The following is a 21,999-nucleotide window of genomic DNA, read 5'->3' as shown; positions in this document are numbered from 1 at the left end:
ACCTAAGACTCCATCCAGATGCAAGCCTGGTATCTGGGTGGCATCTGGGACCATGTCAATATGCTACAGGGGTGAGGAGGACACCTTGTGCTGCCCTGGTAGACTGTGGTACCTGTTGATGTAGCTGACCATGGCGCTGCCACATAGACTGCCCGTGATACTGGCCCCTGCCAAAGCTGTGGTGGAGGCACTCTCGCTCAGGTTGTCTCTGGCCCCGAGTCTGTCCATGTGGCTCCCGCTGGCACTGAGGCTGCCCGTGAGGCCACCCACACTCCCTTCCCCAATACTAGGGTTGTTCCTGGTGTCAGCCACTGAAGTTGTATCTATAAAGAGATCAGCAAATAAGGGTGACCACTAACACAGAATACAATTCTCCATTATAAAAGAGGCCCAGACTCTAACACTCACCAGTGACTACCGTTCCACTGCCAACATTTAGATCATTCTCATCATCAAACTCTATCCGAACTCCTTTCCCGTTTCCAGCTGAAACGCCACATCCTCCGCTGCGGCACAGAGAGATGGGCACCACTCCGTACACATATGCCAGCATTATGGGAACACCGATCCCTGAGGGGTTAGCAGCAGGAAGTGAGCAAAACCAAGACTTCAGCGGACCAGTGAAAGGCCAATCAGTTACAGCTTACAAAAGCAAACATCTAAAATCTTTGTAAACTTTCCCATCTTTATGCAACTGTGCAACAAATCGCATTACTATTTACATTACATAAGTTTAAGGGTCAAAATTAAATCCTGGAAATCTTAGTAAAGCCAAACATTGGGTAAGAAAACAAGCAGAGGATAGACTGACCAACTGTCACCGCGGCAACAACAGGAGACACAATGACAGAAAGCGTCACTCCTCCAGCAATCACCAGGTTCCTCTTGTGATTGGACATGTCTTTACCTTCATAGCGGTTATGAATCTGAAGGACAAATACACACATTCAAGTCAGTGCACAAAGTTTCCAATTTTATATGTCTAATTCAGCTATTTTTATTACCCAGCTTAGTAGCACGCTAAACTAGAACCTAGTCACTGGTTTGAACAGGTCACATTAATATGCACGTTATAGTTGTCAATGACTGTCAAATTATGTGTTTTTTTTACTCTTTAACATCTTGCAGAATAACATTTCAGAGCCATCTACAATAGCCAAATAAAAAGTACATTATTGTATTTAACTGTAGAGCAGTATTGAGATTCTAATATGCACCATATTTGTGTAGAATATTGTAATAAAGAGAAAACTCTTTTTTCAGATTTTCTTTTAACACAGCAATGTTTCTAATGAAACAGGACTGTAACTGCTGCATATGCCAGGTCAATATTGGTGATGATTCACTCTCAGATGCTTCAGGAGTGACATAAGATCACACCACACTGAAAGAGTTTTTCCCAGGGATGAAGGCGGAGCAGGCTCCACATTTTTGGCTCATTCATTTGGGGATTTCTGCAAAGCTCAAACACTTCTCAGTTCAATGCTCCCATACTTTTGTTGAACAGATCTGCTTTGCTGATAAATTAACAGAGAAACAGGTCATCACCTCTTGGGCCATGTTGACCAAAAATAACTTCAAATTTGAGAGTAGGAGTTTTTATTTAGCAATCAGGAATCGAATTAAAACACTGTATTCTGTTACTGTCAAGTTAAACTGATTAGTGTGGAGTAGTTATGTAACATTAACAGCAAAGTGCAAAGAATGCAAGCTATATTGAAGGGCACTGCAGAAAAGAGAAAAACCATGGAGCCATAATAGTTCAACTTTTTTTGTTAGATTTCTTGTAACATGAAATCTAAAACACTGGCGACAGGAAGTGGTACTGACGGATCAGATTGGGAATGAGCCATATTATGTTTGTAATGATTCTAACCACTAAGGATCAAAAACCCTGCTTGAACTACTGCTGTCGTGTCCCTGGGCAAGACACTTGTGCATTACAGACTATTACAGTTAACCAGTGAGTTTTAAGCCAACTAAGAGTCTTACCTTCCTCCCCACGTACACCGGGATCCCGATGATCATGGCGGGGATGGCGATGCCAGCGATGAGTGCGATGCCAACTGGAGCGCCGACTAATGTCCCGAGCTGCCATAGGATCTTCTTCTTTCTGCTCCAAGGCTTCTTCCCCCAGAAAGTACAGCCAGAAGGACTGAGGAGGAGAGGACACTCATGGACACTGGTACTATGAACACTTGGAAAAAAATGTATCAGTTATAAACTTAAAAAAAATAAGAGTAGTGTTACTGTTGGGTAACCTCAGGTAGTGCAGGTCTGAAATCTCCTTCATACAGAGCCAGCAGAACTCGCAGCCACACACAGCACAGGTCATGTGATTACAGCTGCCGTCATTCATTTTGATGATGTACGCAGCACAGCGCGGACATGGCTTTATGTCGTCAGCTGAGTGGATGAAATTAAAACCATTAGTAAGTCATACATTGCTCAGACACTACTGTTACATTAAATAATCCATATAATCCCCATTTTAAAGCCCCCATTCTGGGTTTTCCACCTCTCCCTGCTCTTGCACGTGGTGTATTTGTTCTACTTCATCATATCATATTCTTTATCACATTTAACTAAATCTCTTTGGTGCTGTCATTCAGAAGGCTTAGAGGAAGACCGAGCTCTGAAACCCTCGATCCAACCTCTGTACATTTCAATAGGGCCCCTCTGACTTAGAGCCGCTCTGTTGGATGTTTTGGAGACTGATGTGCTCATTTGTCTATACCTACGTTTCTGCCAGCCATTTGTATTTTTTTAACCTTGCAAGACCTTGCATAGACACTTATCACCATGCGTCACAGATGTATTGTCCCAGTGCAGACTAGAGCAGACACACCTGCGGCCCCACTCTCCTGGCTGTAGCTGAGGGAGGAGGAACGGACCGTCCGGAGGCGCAGGCTCTGGGCCCTCTGCTGCCGGGCCGCATCACACGTCTGGTTGGGATGCCACAGCTGTTTACAGTGGTAACAAAACTCTGTGCCACACCCATCTCTGCCACACGTGATCTTTGGACAACTGGCACAACCAAAGGCGATAACTGCATACCTGGTTAAAAAAAAAAAATCAATAACAATAAGTTATAGCAAAGAAAAAAAACAACACTGATAAACATTTCCAGTGTTGAAAGGTAAACCAAACACACATAATTAGCTTGTATACATTTTAACAACTAGCAAAATGTGATGTGGCAAATTATACGGACTAACATCTAAAATGCACTGACGACTTGTCTATTTTTATATGCCAGTGGCAGTAGTTGTAAACAAAGCCGTAGTGGTGATTCCTGGTGACAGACGGGGCAGTTTGATGTGATGCAGGAGGGGGGACAGCTGCAGCTCTGTACTGCTCTATGGGCCTCTCTGCACCAGTGTGACAAAGGCATCCTCACACAATAACACTGCTCTATTCTCTGTCTGCTGCAGTCAGCCATAACACCACTGAAGGCCACACTCATGTCCTGTCGTTTGTCTGTGGATCAAATAACTTTACTGTGTGTCCAGTGAAGTCATCAGAGATTATATATATATATATATATATATATATATATATATATATATATATATATATATATATATATATATATATATATATATATATATATATATATATATATATATATATATATATTTATTTATTTTATTCAACCTGAATTTTTTTTCATCAATTCACCATTTCAAGCCAGTTATTTGGAGGATTATTTGATCAACTAGTTTAATCAAATGCTTCAGATGTGTATAACATAAAAAAACAAATTAAGGTAAACATATTAAAATAATTATGTCTTTTTTTCCCCAGAATCAAGCAGCCACTAGGGATAATTGAAAATACAGATGGAGCAAGAACTAGCTAAAATATTGTAGAGCCAACTACTAACGTGGTCATCATCATCATCATCATCATCCAGTTTAACAGAAATCTTACCCTAAGCCTTGCAACTTACATCACAATTGAGATGTTTATTACGTTAGTTTAATTTTATTAGTAGGTAACACATTAAGTGACATGCCATCCGTTGCTTTACAACATTTTATAGCTGCAGTTGTAAAAGTTGGCCAGCCGCTCAGTCTGACATTTCCAAACCCTTTGTTCCCCTTGGTTTGTTTACACAACAAACAACCACCCTGTAGCGTGACAGCAAACCAGCTTTGACGACCAAGATGGTTGCTAAAGACATTTCAAAAGTGCATTGAAAAAGGAACCAGCGTTATGACGAATAAGCCGCAGCTGTGCAGTGGCAGTGTCATGGGCTCCTGAGGGAAACCCAGGGGCCAGTGACGTATTTGGGGCTGAAACAGGAGCCGAGCAGTCCCTTGGTGACAAACCAGTGAGTTACATTTCAATCAGAGCGTGCACACAGCCAGGAGACCTCCTCTGCACTGGATCAGTTTACAACCGGGAACAGGGAGAGATGTGAGGAAGGAGGGTTTTAAAGGTACACTACGTAACTTTTCTGGTGGGGATCCACCACTTGCTTGTCTCCACAGAGGTGTTATTGCTTTGCCTGGAATGTTCCATAGTTTTGCATTATACATTCTGTATCTATCTAGCATTTTGATTTAATTACACGTGTTCAATGTGAGCAGGGTCACCTCTCCACGGATCTGCCCTTTTAAGAAGGTCAGAGAGAGATCTGAATTAAGGACAGAGTATTAACTAGGAACTAATAGAGATTAGAATTTATTAGTTTTTTGTCTCTTCATCTAAAGGCTATCATGAGAATTCCAGTGACATCTCTAAGATGCAGCAATATCCAGGTTAAACTGATGCCCAACAAAGACCTGCTATGATGTCAAACCACACCATATTACGAATGTCCTCCCAGTACAGAAAATTACTAAAACTGGCTTTCCAAAATCCAAAGAAAACATAATGGTATTCCGGCATGTCTAGTTGACAAAGTGCCTTTGCGACTATCGCGGTCAAGGTTACAGAACAGGATGTCCCACCAAACACACAACACCGACTGACCAACTATTCAAGGTTACTATGGACCAAGAACTACGCACGGCAGAGTTCTTTCCAGAAAGAGGGCGGAGGAGAGTTTACAAGCCCCTCATGTCAAACAATTCCTGGAAGAAAAGGAAATGCTTAGGAAGGGGGAGAGACGAGGACATTTTACCTATGATGTGCGTGTGAAAATTATTCAGAAGACACGCATTATAGTATCTAACCTGAAAATACAAATAAAGATGTAATGATAAAGTTGTATTTAGTGCTTGTTGGGTCCAAAAGTATTGTCCTCATGAAAACAAATTCGAGCTTTTCCTATTGATCACAATGCCTATACTGTGCATAATAAAAATAAAAATACATCTTAATATCTTTATATTCATTTTTGTAAATTAAAATAATGTATTGGAAACAAGTGAAAGAAAACACATTTTTTTTATGTTTACAGTGTTTAAAGTGTCAGTCACTCTTGTAAGACCTCACTTAGTGCAGCAGGAGTGAAGCCGTTAAACGTGAGTGTTATGGATGAAACAACACTTCTGTGAATCCCAGATGACTACCTGAGGGCGGTACTGAAAGCAATGAATGATTCCCTTTACACATGCAGAGATAGTAGTAGAGATGAGATAGAACCGTCGTACTACCAAAGATGAGCTGCAACAGATATCATGATGTCATATCATGATAATATCAGATGTCATGCAATCTCCATCAGGCATGTGATGAACAGTAAACACAAGCATACTGTCAAAGTATCAGTACAAGAGCTCAGCCCTGGATGGGTCGCATTTCATCCCACTATGATGATGACATTAATGCTTAGACAAACATTGCACAGTGCGAATGGATGTCATCTTATGATAGCTTTATAGAAAGAACATTTAAATCTCTTTATCTAAAAAGTAGCAAAGTATTTCTTACCCGCAGTCAGGGGCAGGGCACCACCTGCAGTCGGGGTCGGCCACCAGCCACCTGCGCAGCATGAACTCCTCGTACTTCTCCATCAGGGCCCTGTCCCCCAGGATCATGCGGATGTCATGGGGATTGAAGCGTTCAGAGCACTCAGGGCAGCTGATGTTCACACGGGACTCGGAGATCTCTATGCGCAAGTACTGCCGCAGACAGTCCATGCATGAGCGGTGGTAACAGGTCATGATATCAGGGAAGCAGTCTCGCGAGTGACGCAGGAGGCACAGGGGGCACTCCAGTAGCTCCGCACCCATCGCGCCAGCAGTTTTGGACGCAGAGGAGCAGGTGGAGGAGGGCCCTGAGGCAGAGGACGTGGAGGCGGCAACAGCAGAGCCTCCCACACTGAACAAGGCAGAGTTTTTATCGTTACACATTTCAGAGTGAATGCTCTCAATGCTGGCAATCCCCTCCACCGGCCCGAGTGTTCCCGCCCCTTGCTGGAGCTCTTTGGTCCGGTTTCGTGCCGACTTAGACTCTCTCCCTCTGCGTCTAAAAAGAGCGGCCAGTGAGAGGCGTCTCTTCTTAGGGCCTTTCTTAACAGACGGCAGCGAAATAGAGGAGGCAGCTGACTGGATGTCCCGGTCTGAGCCCATGCCTGCCCCCAGCACTGGGTGCTTGTGGAGACTGGTCTCCCTTGATGATAGAGGGGAGGGGTGGGACAGAGGGGAGCCCTGAGTGGGCAGCCGGTCACGGGCATGTGTAGACAGGTCGGGCAGTGGTATAGGGCTGGGGGAAGAGGAAGTGAGGTGGTGAATGGGGGAGGAGGGGGTGGGGCCGGCGTGGGGAGACAGGGCTCCCGGCGGCCCATCTGCATTTAGGACATGATGGCTTCTCCTGATCAGCCGCGTGGTCACATCCAGGAGCCGGATTTTGGCGGAGGGGCAAGGGATAGCTGGGCCGAAAGTGGGGCAACAGATTCTGAAGGAAAACACAAGACAAATACACAGGTCAATTACATTTCATTTTTAAAGAGAAAAAAGGCAGAACTGTCCGTTTTCATCCAGACAAAGGAGCCACTGCTATTTGTTCAGAGCTGGTTCAAATCTAAATATTGGTGCTTGTCCACACTTTAACACCTGTTCACTAGTAGAGTAACATCACTTGTGCCCCTCCTTAAAGCACAGTAGAACAAGTCCTGTAAGATCAGGTCAAAGGTGACAAATGCAGATGACAAGGAATGGTTGTACAACATTCAAAATGTATCAAAGCAACGTTTTTGCTTAATGGGAGTTTTATTTGTTTAATTGGTTTAGGGGAACTTACATCTTTCAATACTGTAAAAATGGAAGCAAAATATAGCCCAAAATGTAGGATTCAGTGTTAAGTCCTTGTTTAGAAACTGATACCATTTATCAAATTAACCAGAATAATGCAAAAGTGAACAGGACTTTTATTATTTTATTGTTTGTATTATTGCCATTATTTTATTACTGTTGCACATGTAAAGGGCTTTATTTCAGTACATGTTTTATGACAAAATTGCATGTGTCCACTCTGACCAATTATGAATAAACATCAAGTAATTAGTTCATGTTTATCCATATAAAGCCCTTAGTTGTATAGTTACAGACTAACATCACAGAATTAAGACCTTGGGACAATCTTGACGCAGACACTGAACGCTCTGACCAGGCCTGAACGCACATCAGCTGATAACAGAGGTAACTGATACTGGCTCAAGACAAGGGTTTAGGAAGGCTTTGCAAATGTTACAGATGGGCGGTATAGATTATTGGATATAAGCCCAAATAGTTGTATTGAAGTGCTGTACAATATACCCTAGCCACAGGTAATGCTCAATGACCAATAAAAGACATTCATATATCGATATTGCAATAACCTATTTTTTTCCTCAACTCTATACTACAAGGGTAGAAGAGATGAGATCAAAAACACAATAGCAAATGTTTATTGCTGAACAAAGAGAATGAGTATAAAATTCCTTAATTAGTCTGTTAGTTTACAGAAATAATTTGTAGTTCTCTAGGCCCACCTTAAAGTGTGATTTTTTTTTTTAATAGCAGGTGGCGTGTAAGGCTCTTGTTTCTTCACGTGCATTTCTTTGAGCTGGACACGGTGGGACAAGCGGTTTCACAAAGCGCTTGTTCTAGTGTCTCTTATCTAACAGGGTGCAGAGTGCAACCAAAAGTTTGCCCGGTGCAACTGAATCTTTTCCTTGGACACACCAGTGCACCTGACAGATCCTTATAACATCCCTTCTCCTGTATCCCATCTTCTCATTATAAATGCAGACTAAATAGTATAGAACATATTTAAACTATTGTTTTAAATTGACAACTAAACAAAAAAGTTAATTCACTCCCTCTTGCCTCACCTCTGACCAGACCGATAAAGCCAGTTCGGGCTGAGGTCACGCTCTGGTGCACAGATCTAAATACACCGCAGAACTCATAAGTTTGGGTTTTTTCATCTATTTGTGAATGAGACATAGTATTTACCTTTAATGAGAAGCATCAAAGCTGCAGATCCTCCACACTGTGTTTAGTTACTTAAATTAAGATGCTATTGTGAGGTGAAAAAGAAAATAAATCTACACCGCAAAAGACGTCAACGTGCTATAGCAAACAATAAAGATCCTTAAAAGCACAGACCTCTCACTCTAGTTTTTAAAGCTAATATTTATGTAATAGCTTTTTATTAATTCAACTTACAGGCTTGTAAGGCATTCTGTTTAACAAAGAACAACAGATAAAACTCATTATTGAAATATTATTTCTTTTACTTGTTTTAAGTGTGTAGTACAGTATAAAGTATAGAGAATGAATTGTATATCTGGGTGAAGGTACCTAACCGAAATATTTATTTAGGTGTTACTGTTGAAGCCATTTACGGACAATACATTATGTTCTGGTGCACCCTAATGAAAATCTTAGGTGCACCGGTGCAATCATTTCAAATCGTTGGTCTGGAGCACTGTCTAAATGCCTCCTGTCCAAGAGCCCAAAGGAAAGCCCTTGGTCAGCTCAGGGGGAGAGCCCAGGCTGCGGTCAGCACTGCAGGCTTTACTCCTTCCATTCACTGATGGAAGGACATTAGCACTTAGCAATCCATTCCATGTGGGGGTGGAGTGTGGTTAAGTATAACACTAAAGGTGAGGGGAAGATGCTTAGGGCAGACTGACATGAAAAGAACAATGGGAAATTAAGCCCAAACTGCCATATTGTTGTTGAGGTGATGGCTGAATAAGAGGTTAGAGAATTAGGGCTTACTCAAGGAGAACATTCCCGATATGAAGCAGTGTGTTACGATGCAGTCTCACAACAGAACTCATTATTACACGGGACTGTGGCGCCTCTTCTTTTATTCTCAAGTTAATTGAGACTATCTGAATGGTGTGTGTGTAATCCCACAGTCACCCAGGTAGGGTCCATACTCCAGAGCAAAAGAAGGTTGATTTTCTGCTTAAAGAAAAAATAAAAAGTGAACAATACAAGTTATGTCACCCATTCCACTAGTTATGGAGCCACTGAGGACACCATGTGCACAGAGGGACAGGGGCACAGTCCCGGGACACTGAGGACACATTACACCAGAAACAGGCAGCTGAGGAATGCAGCGGGGCCAGGTGCAGCTGTGGACACATCCACTCCTCTTACTGTCCTGTCATCACTACCTGTCTGCACTCTCTGCCACATCACTCACTATGTTTACATGCACGCCCGGAAGACCCAATCTCTGGTCTAGTCCAACTTAAACAGGATTTCTAAAATACATGTAAAGGTGGACATTTTAACACAACTGGAGAACTCCAATTCCGAAACACTTTCAGGGTAAGGGTTTTTTTTTTTTTTTGCAATAATCAGACCCAATGTATTGAAAAGATAAAACATTTAAACACTGCACACTTAACTACAAATGTAGAGGTGGATGAATTCAAGTCTGGTAAGTTTGAAACAAGTTGTCCATTGTTGAGTGCACAAGAGGCAGGCAGCACTGCACAGAAGAAAAGGAGTCTTTCCCAAAGCCAAACACAGTGAGTACAGTGTGCGCTGCTGCAGCTCCCTCCTCTGAGCTCTGAGGAGGATATGAGATCAGCATCCAGGCATCTGTTCTCAGCTGAGAACCTCTCAAATCAGAAGCTGATCGTATTTGTTATCCATTCCTCCTCTCCCTGGTAGCAGCAGATACCTTGTCCCGGAGGAAATATAAACTGAGGAGATTTTAGGTCAAGGGTAATATTCCATCAAATAAGTTGCAAAATCATGAAGCCTTCTTTCCCTGGCACTGCATTTCCCTGTGCCCCTTGAACATGGAGCATAGAAGAGCGACAAAGTTTTCCTTGTTTTGAGAAGTAAACAGAAACAAGACGAGATTTGGGTTTGACGGTGATTAGCTAAAAATACAGCTCAACAGGAAAAAAGACTACTCAGAAACATTGTTAAAAGCTGGCCATAAAAAGCTACCTAACATTTCATTGGTTTAGCACTGGCACAGTTTTGTATGAGCAAAGGTGCCAATGGAAGTGGATTTTATGGATATATATCATTTTTTGATTACTCGCTGTGATTGGATTTAAAGCTGATGGCAGCAGGGTGTCAGAATAGCCAGAGCTGCTTTTTGCATGTGAACTGCCTCCTGCCTAGGAGAGGTATTCCTTGCAGCATGAGATGGTGCATTGTCATGCATGAAGATGATTTTGCTATGGAAAGCACGGTTCTTCTTTGTGTACCATGGAAGAACATGGTCAGTCAGAAACTCCACATACTTTACAGAGGTAATTTTCACACCTTCAGGGATTCCAAAGGAGCCGAACAGCTCTCTCCCCATGATTCTAGCCCAAAACATAACTCCGCCACCTCTTTGCTAACGTCGCACCCTTCGTGGCACATGGTGGCTTTCCACAAACCATCCACCACTCTATCCATCTGGACCATCCAGGGTCCTTTATGCATTTCTGGGCCCACTGGAGCCATGCTTGTGAGCATTAGTTAAGGGTGGCAGAATATAAGGATTATGCATAACTGCAAGCCACTGGAGGATCCTACATCGTTCGTGGGACTTCAGAGGCTTCAAATACCTGTTTGCTGCTTTGTAATGGCATTTTCAGCTGAATCAGCTACAAAAAATCTCTGGATAGTACAATGACCACGCTAAGGTTTTGTGAAATCTCTAAGGTTTTCATACCTTGTCCAAGGTATTCAACTATTTCACACTTTTCGACACTAGATAGATTCTTTTTCTTCCTCATATTGCTTGAAAATGGCGGTCTGCTTAATAATGTGGAATGTCCCACTTCAGTAGTTTTTCCTTTAATTGGACTTACCTGGCAAACTAATTGTCACAGGTGTCTGAGATTGATTTCACTGACACAAAAAGCTCTGACACACAATACCATGAGTTTCACTGGAAAACAAAAAAAATTGCCTTTATGAAGCTTAAACACAATTTGCATAATAACATGGAATGCGGTGTATAAGCGTGCATTTGGTAAATGGGTCATTTTGCTTTATCTAAATTTTTGGTTTTGGTGGCTGTGGAAAGGACAGTAACTTCACTAACGCTGATTGGGGGCATTTGATAATTTTAGACCAAGAGGTCTATGCAGTCTTACACTGTGTCAACGCGGCACAACATGTGACTTTTCTGTAGTTTATAACCAACCACTCTAGGCTAGTCTCTTCCTTTTCTCCTCATGTCCACTCATCTGTGTGTGATTGAATGTGTGTCACTTTTGGTCCGAAAATCCAAAGCTTTGCGTTCGCCACTTTTTTCCACGGTCCGCAGGAGCATTCACACCTGGAGTTTGGACCAAACCAAACAGAAAAGTCCAAAAGTGCAGACAAAAGGTTGCAAGTGTGGAAGAACAATTCAACTTATCATCACAACCACAAAATAACCAATATGTCCTTGTGATTGGTATGAGTGACAATAGAGAATTGGTGACAGTCCCTTGAGTAACCTCCTGTTGCAACTGTGTGCCCATAGCACTGGTCAACACTAAATATATTGTCTAAGATTTTTTAGCTGATTTAGGATAATTTTGATGTGCTGAATCCAAAAATCACATTGGTTTTGCTCAATCAGGTCAACGTTCTGAACTAAGCTACATATTTGTTTTCTTTACATGTATGAGTATTTTCACGTCATATGATGCAAAATTCTGTTATATTTCTCACTATAAACAAATTCTGAAGATTTTGCATGTGCCAACTTATGACTAATTGTTTTTTTTTTATATTACAAGTGAATGAAATGGCTTCGACTAGAAGATCTTGCAAAAATAAGCCCGACATATTCTGCTACATCTGCGGTGAATACACCAATGTTCCTAACAGGAATCAAGTCACAAGTTTCATAAAGCGTGCTTACCATGCTTATTTTGGTATTAAACTTGGTGACCAAGATGAAGCTTGGGCGCCACACATGGCATGCAAGTCATGCACCAAGTATCTGCGTCAGTGGACTAAAGGCAAGAAGAGTTGTCTGAAGTTTGGAATTCCCATGGTTTGGAGGGAGCCGACATCAATAGCTACTTCTGGGCTATTGATGTGACTGGGATCAACAGAAAGAACCGAAGCAGCCTCAAGTATCCTGACCGTGAATCAGCACGTCGTCCTGTAGCTCACTGTGATGAAATTCCAGTACCTGTCTTTGTAGAAGTTCCTGACATCAGTGACAAAGATTCCTCCAGTGTGGTTTTAATGATGATGCTCCACATCCTTTTTCCCAAAAGGAGCTAAATGTTCAGGTTTCCTGAGAATCTGGGATCACTGAGTGATGAGCAGGTGGAGAGATTCCATCAGGACATAAAAGAGATGGAGACCAGGTATCAGGGACGCTGGGATGCAGTCATGATGGCTGATTACTGTTGGACTCTGAAGAGAGACATCCCTGCTGCTGAGCATTCAAGGGGTTCATAAAAACAGAAGTTCATGTCCTGAATTTTGCACAATGATAACGTAACGTTCCAATTTACATGTACTTACCTTTATCAATTAACATAACGTAACATTTAATTAATACATTCTGTTAGGAACTATTTTTTATCGCCTAAAACATTTTTGGATGAGAAATATTAAAGAAAATCAACTGATTATGTCACAAAATTGTAATCAATTTAGTCAGAAGTTCAGATTTTTCAAAACCAAATTAGCATAAAAACCTGACCTGACTGAGAAAAATGGATATCATTTTTGGATTCAGCGGTGCTAAATGGTCCTAATTCAGTTGAAAAAACACAGACAACTTTCAAAAAACCCAGTGTAGTCAGAGGTCACACTAAGCTCCTGCTTGCTCAAACACACACACACAGAACAGGTCTTTAGGTGACTTTCACGCTAACACTTTTGTTATTATAGATACTGAAAGACAGAAACAGGAAGAGAAGGAAAGCAAATAGGTTAAAGTTAAGCCAGTTACATGGCAGCAGCACACTGGCATTACCAGTAGCAATGATCAAAATGACAGCATTGTTATGTTAAAGACATTTCTGTATTAAATGGTTGTGAAATCTTCAACTGCAGTTTTATTGTGTCATTCTTCATTAAAATTCTTTGCGAATATCAAGGATGGTTGCAAATAAATGTAATAGAATGAAACTCTTTTAGATAACAAATCTAAGATGAAGCTGTGGAAAAAAAAAAGCCTAAATAAACAAAATTTTAAAGTAAAACCTAATTTTTATTTCACCAGCCCGAGTGCATTTTAAAACCCACAAGCCGCACCAGACAGAAATCACAGAAATGTCGTGGGAATAAAACACAAACTCTGTTCACATCGCATTGGCCAAAAGAGCTCTGTGCATTTTATTACTAGTATATTGCTGTACAAATGCAACATCGGTAACACAAGTACGTATTTCCCTACATTAGCTAAAACTATCACACACAACCGAACCAATGACTTATGACCCAAATATTGTGCTAGTTACTTTTGTCAAATGAACAGCGTTTTCCTTAAGAGCTATTGAGAAAATCTGCCGAATGATTTCAATCAGTGGATATCCATAAAATGCTGGACTCACTTGTACGGTTCCTTCGCATTCGCAACTGGCCAAAAACGGTATGATAAATTGGCAAAGAGAAACAAGAGCAAAAACCTTTGTCCCACACACATTATCGGATGCCAATGAAAAACATCCAAAATATGTTGTTACTCGTTTTTTTTTTTTTACCGACAAGCGATCGGCGCATCAGGATCACTATCAAACAGCAGTACATAGTGTCCAGGTGAGTAATTATTACTAAATATCAAGTCGCAATTAAGGACAAATTTCGTTCAAGTGTTGGCATTGCAAAACGGTGAAATTGTCAGCATTTACATCTAGTTACTAGGGTTACTACGAGCTAACTACTTCTAATGTTGACCATTGTCAGTAATATAAAGGTCGACGTGGCTGTACTATTGAAATTAAATAAATGAAACAGTTCAATAACTACACAAAAGTATAGTCATGAAACGACTAAAGTGTTAAAAGGTCTGCCTGGCTTTTTAGTAATCGAAGTCCCAGGGAGCTCCCATTTCTAAACACAGCGAAGGTTAGCAGCTAGCAGCAAGATTAGCACAAAATTATGAGAGCATACCGTCTGTTGCTGGTGACACCTCTTTTATCGACAACAAATAGGAAGAAATCAACACATTCGCATGTAAAGCCGCTTTTTCTTGAGAGGTCTGAATGTGTCCAGGTGCCGTGCCGAGTGTTGCTCCCCACTGGTAGCACTTATTTCCCCGTCTCTTCGGTCCCACCTATCCGCTCCAAACAACAACAGCTCCACTCTGCTGCTGCTGCTCCGTTGTTCACCGTTCTCGCTCTAGCTCAGAAATTCAAATAGTATCGCGAGATTTGGCCTCACTACGTTGACGGATGACATGAGTCCAGATGTGAGGTCATGTTTCAGGTTAATTTGGTATTTTTGTGCATTTATTTGCTAAAAAACGTGAATAATACCCTATTTTTGGCTGAACTCGAAGCATTCCAGTTATTGTACAACCATGCATGTATATAATATGCTCACAGGTGCAGAATTATATCGATTGTATTCAGTAAATGGTTATGTCTGAGGATATTCTGCCCCAGAACAGTGCAGAATAACATGTGTGGGTTGGTTACAATTAGTCTATGTCTCAATGCTATAAGGCGAGAGAACCTTTATTTATCCCACAATGGAAATACTTAAATTTGACACAACATTCTGAAAGTATAATGAAATAAAAAAAAAAAATATATATATATATATATATATATATATATAAAATGGAGCTCTTGCTGCTAGAGATTTGGCTCAAAGTACAAATGCGTGCAACTGAGACTAACCTCCACACCTGGAAAAAACTACAAATAACATGGTGACCTATAAACATCCTAGTGTGAAGGCAGGATTATATTAAATCTCTGTAGAAATGTATTAAGGTCAAGTACAGTGATCAACCATGTTGTGAAATAATAACGTCACCCCTAGTTTAAACCCCATCAGTGCCCAAGTGAAAAAGATAACTGGCTGCCTAAAAACTGGTGATTTTAAGTACATTATTCTAGGGATAATTAAGGTTGATCTCAGATGTTGGATTACCATTTTGTCTACTGATGTTAAACCTCAATTTGATGTGATTTCACCAGTAGAATTATAGTGTCATATTGCTGGACTGAATTATCACAATGGTCAGCAAACAAAGTGGGTTAAGCCTCCTCTGGGGCCCTCAACAATAATTCACAATATTCAAATGTAGCTGTAAATACAAGCTACAATGACACCTTGTGGATATTTTTTGTCATTTTGTTGCATAGGTCATCTCTAGACATCTGAAATATCGTCAGGAATTATCAGCTTTCCAAATACATTCTGAAATGGAACAGCATGCAAGAATTTAAAAAAAGCTGAAGGAGCATTCAAAATGTAGATCAGGTAGATGAGCCAGACATTTTGAATGAGAATTTATTACAGCCAGAACAATACAAATCACTTTCCAAAATGCTCAGCTACCACATTCTCGCACATGGCTGATAATCTGAGCAATGACATAGTAAAACGACATAAAACAGAAGAATGCATTCAAATGTATCTCAATTTTCTTCATTTTGCTATTTTTTTTGTCAACAAATTTTTCTTTATGATCAAGGCCTAGTCAAACCTCCCTAGACCTGGCAAAGTCAATTGTTTTTATTTTTTTTAAGAAATAATTTATCATTTTGCGATGTTTTCAGAGTTTTAGGTTTTTCAATGTTTAATTTTTTTTTCTCTTTTTCCATCGGTGAAGCAGGTTTCAAAATTCTATCTGTAAAAAGAAAACATCGTTAAATACTGACCTACATGAGTAAAAATGAAGGCAAGACACTGCAGGTGAATATATAAATAGGCCAGACATTACAAATTAAAAATAAAAAAACTTCAAACAAACTAGAAGAATGGAGTAAAAATTTAAAAATGCCTATTTTTTTTTAGTTAAAACCTAAATAAATCAGGGTTAGAATTAGGGCTGATTCTTGAAGTCTGGACCTTGGTGCGGACTTTCAGTGTTCTGTTATATCCGTTTGTTCGCTAGACTTTTTGCTTTCCCTCAAATTCGCTGGCGCGCAGTTTTATACGAGCAAATGTGCCGATACAAGTAGATTATATGGATATACATAATTTTTTGGCTACTCGCTGTGACTGCATTTAAAGCTGACAACCACAATGGAAGTGCCTGGCGAGTGTGGAGTTTATAGATCCCTAAAAAGCAGTCAGACAATATCCATCTACTACATTGTAAGTATGGTGATTTACAGTGGTGCATCAGTTACTATTAAGTGAACAAGTGCTGTCATTTAGCGTGCATGTGTTTGATGTTCTTATAAGAATGCACTTGGTAAATAGGTCATTTTGCGTTATCTAACGTGACGGTTTACATTGTTGTGTTTGTGTGCAGAGGGCATTTCTCAGTTTCGCTGGCTCTGGGAAGGAGAATAACTTTATTGACATGGACTGTGGGTACATATGATCATTTTAGGCCAAATAAGGCATATCTTTAACTCAAACAAGCAGTAGGTTATATTTTGGCAGAGTGGTTTATGGTTATTTTTTTCTAAATGCCAAAAACTTTACTAATTTAACACTTGATGAAACCAAGAGGTCTGTGCAGCTCTCCATTGTATCAAAGCAGCACACTATGACTTTTCTGTAGTTTATAACCACTGTAGGCTCATCTGTCCCTTTTCTCCTCATGTTTGGGCTCCATCCTCCTCACATCTACTCATCTGTGCTTGATTGAACACACATCACTTCCTGGATTTGGTCCAAAGGTCCAAAATTTCCAAGTTCACACTATGCAGGACCAGACATCGGTCTGGAGGAAAAAAGTGGTGGCCTTGATCTGGACCAAAGGACCAGCTGTTTGGTCCGGACCACTGTCTGCGGGAGCACTCACCCCAAAACATTTAATGGACCAAACCAAACAGGAAATTCCGCAAGTATGAAAGCACCCTTAGGTAAACTAGTATAAGTATCAGTATAAATCTATGGATCCAAGTTGATTGATTAAAATCATTAAAAAACAAACATACAGACCGAACAATTTTAATTTCTCCATGTGGAAGCTCATATATTGAGAGAGCAAACTGACCAAAAAAGAAATTAAAATTTTTTTTTTAAAAATTGCCTGTAGTGTCTTGCCTCAAGATCATTAACTGGCAAAACATACCTTAGACACTGGGAACTCCAGCTGGAGTTGTAGACTTTTGAGCTGCTTCTTTGGCCTGGTGGGCCTGAAGCACTGCAACAGCCTCATCCACCTAAAAACAATATTAACGTTATGTAACCGAAGATACATAGATATGTCACATGCTTAAAAAGTTCAGACTGACCTTTGAGCGCAGAGACTCTGGAGACTCGAGCATGTGAAGCAGCTCTGAGTTGTCAATCTCCAGCAGCATACCAGTGATTTTACCGGCCAAGCTGGGGTGCATGTTCTGAATCAGGGGGAACAAACGTTCACCTGAGAAGAGGCAAATGAAGTTAATACACACATAATATAGATGAACCACTTAATTTGATTTATTTTTTTCTCCATGCAAGGCAACACTCACCCAGCATCTGCTTCTGCTCCTGAGGCGGAGCAGCAGCCAGCATGGAGGCGGTCAGTGGCTCCTGTCCTTGGACGTGCACAGCAGGCTGAAAACAAAATTAACTTCAGGTTTAAATCTAGATTCAATCTTGAAACCAGAGCGGTCAAGTGGTTGTCTGACCTGTTGCATGGCCACCTGCGCTTGGGAGGGGATGTGTTGCTGCGGGTTGCGCACTCCAGCAGCATACTTGTACTGAGGGATGGCACGTACAGGGGCTGCTGTGGCTGAAGCACTGGCGGGTCGTTGGCTCAGAGGCTGAGTGGCTACGGTAAGGGAGAAACCATTTAGTAAATGTTTGGAAAACATTTCTAGTCACAGATAATTTGTACAAAATGATGTGCAATACTCACGCATGCGCTGGGAAGTCATCATGCGCGGGACTTGCGCGTTGGTGGTTGTAGTTGGACGGATGGTGTTGAACGTCTGCGGTCTGGGAGCAGATGGGCGCATAGCACTGGGCATGTTCTGGAAATCTACATTAACAGGAGAACAATTTTAGCACAGCTGCTGCAGTGAAATGCCTTGTATATTGCAGAAGACTGCAGAGACAACTTACGCTGAGGACGCACTCCTTGAGTGGCCCAGCGAGGACTCGGGCGCAGCTGAGCCAGCTGGTTGGCAGAATAGTATGCAGCACGGTTTTGAGCCTGAGGGATAGCAGCCATGAAGTAGCCTGAGGGGGGGGCGGGCTGGTAAGGGTTAAGCACAGGGTTGGGTACAGCACGGACAGTAGCCATCCTTTGCATGTACTGGTTGGTGAGATGTGCCTGACGCTCCTCCTTTCTCTGAGCCAGAGCCACATACAGGGGCTTAGTGGCTACAATGCGTCCATTCATCTCAGTGACAGCTTTGGTGGCCTCCTCTGGGGAAGAGAAGCACACAAAACCAAAGCCTTTGCTCCTACCACCCTCCATCATGACCTGCAAGAAAAACAGTCATAAGCACTGACAATATTTCTCAATCACTGCCAAAGATTTGTTTACCTTTGCACTGGTTATGGTTCCAAAAGGAGAGAATTCTTTACGCAGACGTTCATCATCAAGACCGTCATCCAGATTTTTTACATACAAGTTAACACCCTGAAATGAGAGAGAACAAAAGTAAGCACAGATTCTTCAGCCATGTACTTTCAGTAAGAAAAGAAGGAACTAACTTGGTATCTGGTCATACGATCTTGTTTCATCTGTTCAAATTTGCGTTTCAGCTCGTTCTGGCGTTCTCCCTTCTTTTGTGCTCGTCCCACGTAAACCTGCCTGCCATTCAACTCCGTACCATTCATGTCATCCACAGCCTGAGTGAGAAGAAAATTCAGACTCAGTAAAACTAACCCTTTTCATTGGGAGTTTATTTTGGCCAGACACCAAGGCCAACCACAAGCCTTTTCCCTTAATAAATGAGGTGTTATCACACAAACACATGGTGTCACATGTGCAGATTTCAAAGGCAATGACTGCAACAGCACAGTAGAGAACCACTCTTCGTGTGAGTATTACATTGCCAAAAAAAAAAAAAAAAAAAAAAGGTCAGACATTGCAGTCACAGGAGGACTGAATGCAGTCTGAGTGAGGCTTTAAACGATCAAGACAAAAAAAGACATGTTTAGCATTGCAGTGTCCCATTTACCTTCTGTGCATCTTCATGCCTTTCAAAGCTGACAAAGCCAAATCCTTTGGATTTTCCATTTTCATCCGTCATGACACGTATACTCAATGCAGGACCTATACAGAAAAATTATAAAGATGTTAGGTTCAGCCACATTCCTGCCTTGATGCTGTTTCTTTAACTTGCCAAATTTGCTAAAGAGCTCCTTCAGCTTGTCATCAGTCATATCTTCTCCAAAGTTCTTGATGTAAACATTGGTAAATTCTCTGGCACGGGCACCTAGTTCAGCCTCCCTTTCCTTTCGTGATTTAAAGCGGCCAACAAACCTATAGATAAAAGAAAAAATATATATATTGCAGATATAGTAGCTTACCAACAACACTATTTTGAAAAACCACACTTCTTTATCAAATTTGACATTAGGCTTATAATTGACAAAATGCAATAAAACACTCTTCAAAAGGTTAGATTTTTGTACCACACTAAAAACACTTACACTTTTCGGTCATTGAGCAACATGCCATTCATTTTCTCAATGGCACGCTCAGCAGCCTCATGGGTCTCAAAGTGAACAAAGCCGTAGCCTTTTGAACCATTTTCATCACAAACCACCTTTAAAGGGAATATTCAAGCATGTCAAATACAAACACATGCAAATCAGAATAAACAATCAAATCCCTTCTTAATGCAGATCATGCAGAGGCTACAGATTACCTGAAAATACTCTTACCTTGCAAGACAGAATGTTTCCAAAGGCTGAGAATGTGTCATAAAGAGCTTTGTTATCGATGGATTTATCCAAGTTTTTGATGAAGATGTTGCCCACTCCACTTTTCCTCAGTGATGGATCGCGCTGAGACCACATTATACGAAGAGGCCTTCCTTTGATGACGTCAAAGTTCATGGTGTCCAGGGCTCGCTCAGCTGAGAAATAAGTTATAGTTGCAGTTACAATTTACTACATGCCACTGATATTCAGGGTGTAGGCAAAAAGGTTCAAAGGTAGCATTTCACTACAATAGTGCATTATTGACATTTTGCCATTAAAAGGTGCTCAGGCTCTAACATAGTTGAGGATCCCAATATATCATCATTTATTCATGAAATCATGAGCAGATTTTAGTAACGCTCTGACATTAGCCATACTACATCATCCACGCCTATTCAAAATGGAGTCTGAACACTGCCTTCCAAAACCAAACTAGGTTAACTGCAGTAGACCTACCGTCCGCGGGCTGCTGAAAGTTCACGTAGGCATATCCCAGTGAGCGGCGAGTGATCATGTCCCTACACACTCTGATGGAGAGGATAGGGCCGGCTGGGCTGAATTTCTCATACAGCATGGCCTCAGTCACGTCTGGATGCAGGTCCCCCACGTAGAGGGAGGCCATGGGGTAACTGGGCGCACTTGGGTTCATTTTTAAACCGCTGAGTTTTCAGAAAATGCCTCAGATATTTGATTAGAAAAAAAATGTTCGACACCACAAAATGCGGTAACTCTAAGGGTATTTAAACGCAACTGTCTTCCAGAGTTAGCAACGTGCGGCTAGTTAGCTTCGGGCCTTTTCGCCTGATGGATGAATTTAAGTACTGAATTAACAATACTAAGCAAATAGTTGCTATTTCACAACTGGAATGTCCAAAGTATATTTGGAATGGCAAAATACTTAAAATGCTTAAATTAATCTTTAAAATTTTCAGCTAAACTATCACCCACGCTTTCAACAATGAGGCTAACTCTTTAGCGGCTAACACTCGATTCCGTTCGTTTTCGAAGGCGGCGTCTTCTTTGCGTTGCTTGAGTTGGCAAATGAAATCCTGCTTCACCGATTTTTTTTCTTTTTTTTTTCTTATAAAAATATGTCTGCGTCTAGCTTTTGGTTTGTTTCATAATAATAAAATGTGTGCCGAGACTAGCTCCGGAGCACACCCTACGCAGACGGATTACGGGAGCGAAAGGAAGGTCGGCGGAGGTTGCTTCCCGATTCCAGTCGAAGTCTCGGCACATGCACCACCAAGTTTCCGTGGTGTCTCGCGAGAAGACGAATATTGCATAATAACTTCTAACGATTAAAAAAAAAAACACACACACACACAAAAAATATAACATTTCTCTTTGCTCTATAAATTATTTGCTTGCATGTTATTTGGACCATATTTATGGTTTTAAAAGGAGGCCTACTTAAGACTAGGGTGAATTCAGGTAAATTGGGACATTTTTTGGTAATGGCATCAGGAAACAACCAAAAATAAAATTTACTTTACATTTTTGTGTGTTGTCAATTTGTTTTATGACTTGTTGTCAATTTTAATTAGTTGATTAGAAACTGTCACTCGAAATATCCCCCGAGTCAAGAGCCTGTTCAGGTAAAGTGGAACACTAAGTTAGGTAAAGTGAGACAAATAAA

General features: G+C 41.2%; 2 protein-coding genes across 3 annotated transcripts in view; both read right to left on the bottom strand.

The window, feature by feature from the left end:
* Nucleotides 1-14,607, bottom strand: part of LOC117383668 (E3 ubiquitin-protein ligase RNF19A-like) — an 85,989-nt gene extending 71,382 nt beyond the window's left edge. The window contains exons 1-8 of one of the 2 annotated variants that reach the window (XM_055228111.1): nucleotides 14,475-14,607; nucleotides 5,884-6,849; nucleotides 2,849-3,057; nucleotides 2,262-2,406; nucleotides 1,993-2,155; nucleotides 812-926; nucleotides 409-570; nucleotides 113-323 (exon numbers count right to left, since the gene is read on the bottom strand). In XM_055228111.1, coding sequence (XP_055084086.1) covers nucleotides 113-323; nucleotides 409-570; nucleotides 812-926; nucleotides 1,993-2,155; nucleotides 2,262-2,406; nucleotides 2,849-3,057; nucleotides 5,884-6,524 — 1,646 coding nt within the window. In that variant the 5' untranslated portion in view covers nucleotides 6,525-6,849; nucleotides 14,475-14,607. Of the gene's footprint in view, nucleotides 1-112; nucleotides 324-408; nucleotides 571-811; nucleotides 927-1,992; nucleotides 2,156-2,261; nucleotides 2,407-2,848; nucleotides 3,058-5,883; nucleotides 6,850-14,474 lie in introns of those variants that run through there. The other variant, XR_008649015.1, reaches the window with a different exon arrangement.
* Nucleotides 14,608-15,810: 1,203 nt separating this feature from the next.
* On the bottom strand, nucleotides 15,811-21,611 carry LOC117383669 (polyadenylate-binding protein 1A). The gene is made up of 14 exons (XM_033980867.2): nucleotides 20,817-21,611; nucleotides 20,322-20,515; nucleotides 20,088-20,203; nucleotides 19,778-19,917; nucleotides 19,613-19,707; nucleotides 19,143-19,280; nucleotides 18,973-19,068; nucleotides 18,546-18,909; nucleotides 18,340-18,462; nucleotides 18,110-18,252; nucleotides 17,951-18,035; nucleotides 17,729-17,859; nucleotides 17,566-17,656; nucleotides 15,811-16,164 (listed from the first exon to the last, which is right to left on the bottom strand). The coding sequence occupies exons 1-13, from the start codon at nucleotides 21,007-21,009 to the stop codon at nucleotides 17,567-17,569; spliced, it is 1,908 nt and encodes a 635-aa protein (XP_033836758.1). The 5' UTR covers nucleotides 21,010-21,611; the 3' UTR covers nucleotides 15,811-16,164; nucleotide 17,566.
* Between the last annotated feature and the right edge of the window lie 388 nt (nucleotides 21,612-21,999).

The sequence above is a fragment of the Periophthalmus magnuspinnatus genome, chromosome 16 (assembly GCF_009829125.3).
Source record: "Periophthalmus magnuspinnatus isolate fPerMag1 chromosome 16, fPerMag1.2.pri, whole genome shotgun sequence".
Lineage (NCBI taxonomy): Eukaryota > Metazoa > Chordata > Actinopteri > Gobiiformes > Gobiidae > Periophthalmus > Periophthalmus magnuspinnatus.
The sequence above is the reverse complement of the archived record's forward strand: the minus strand, read 5'-3'. Positions and strand labels throughout refer to the sequence as shown.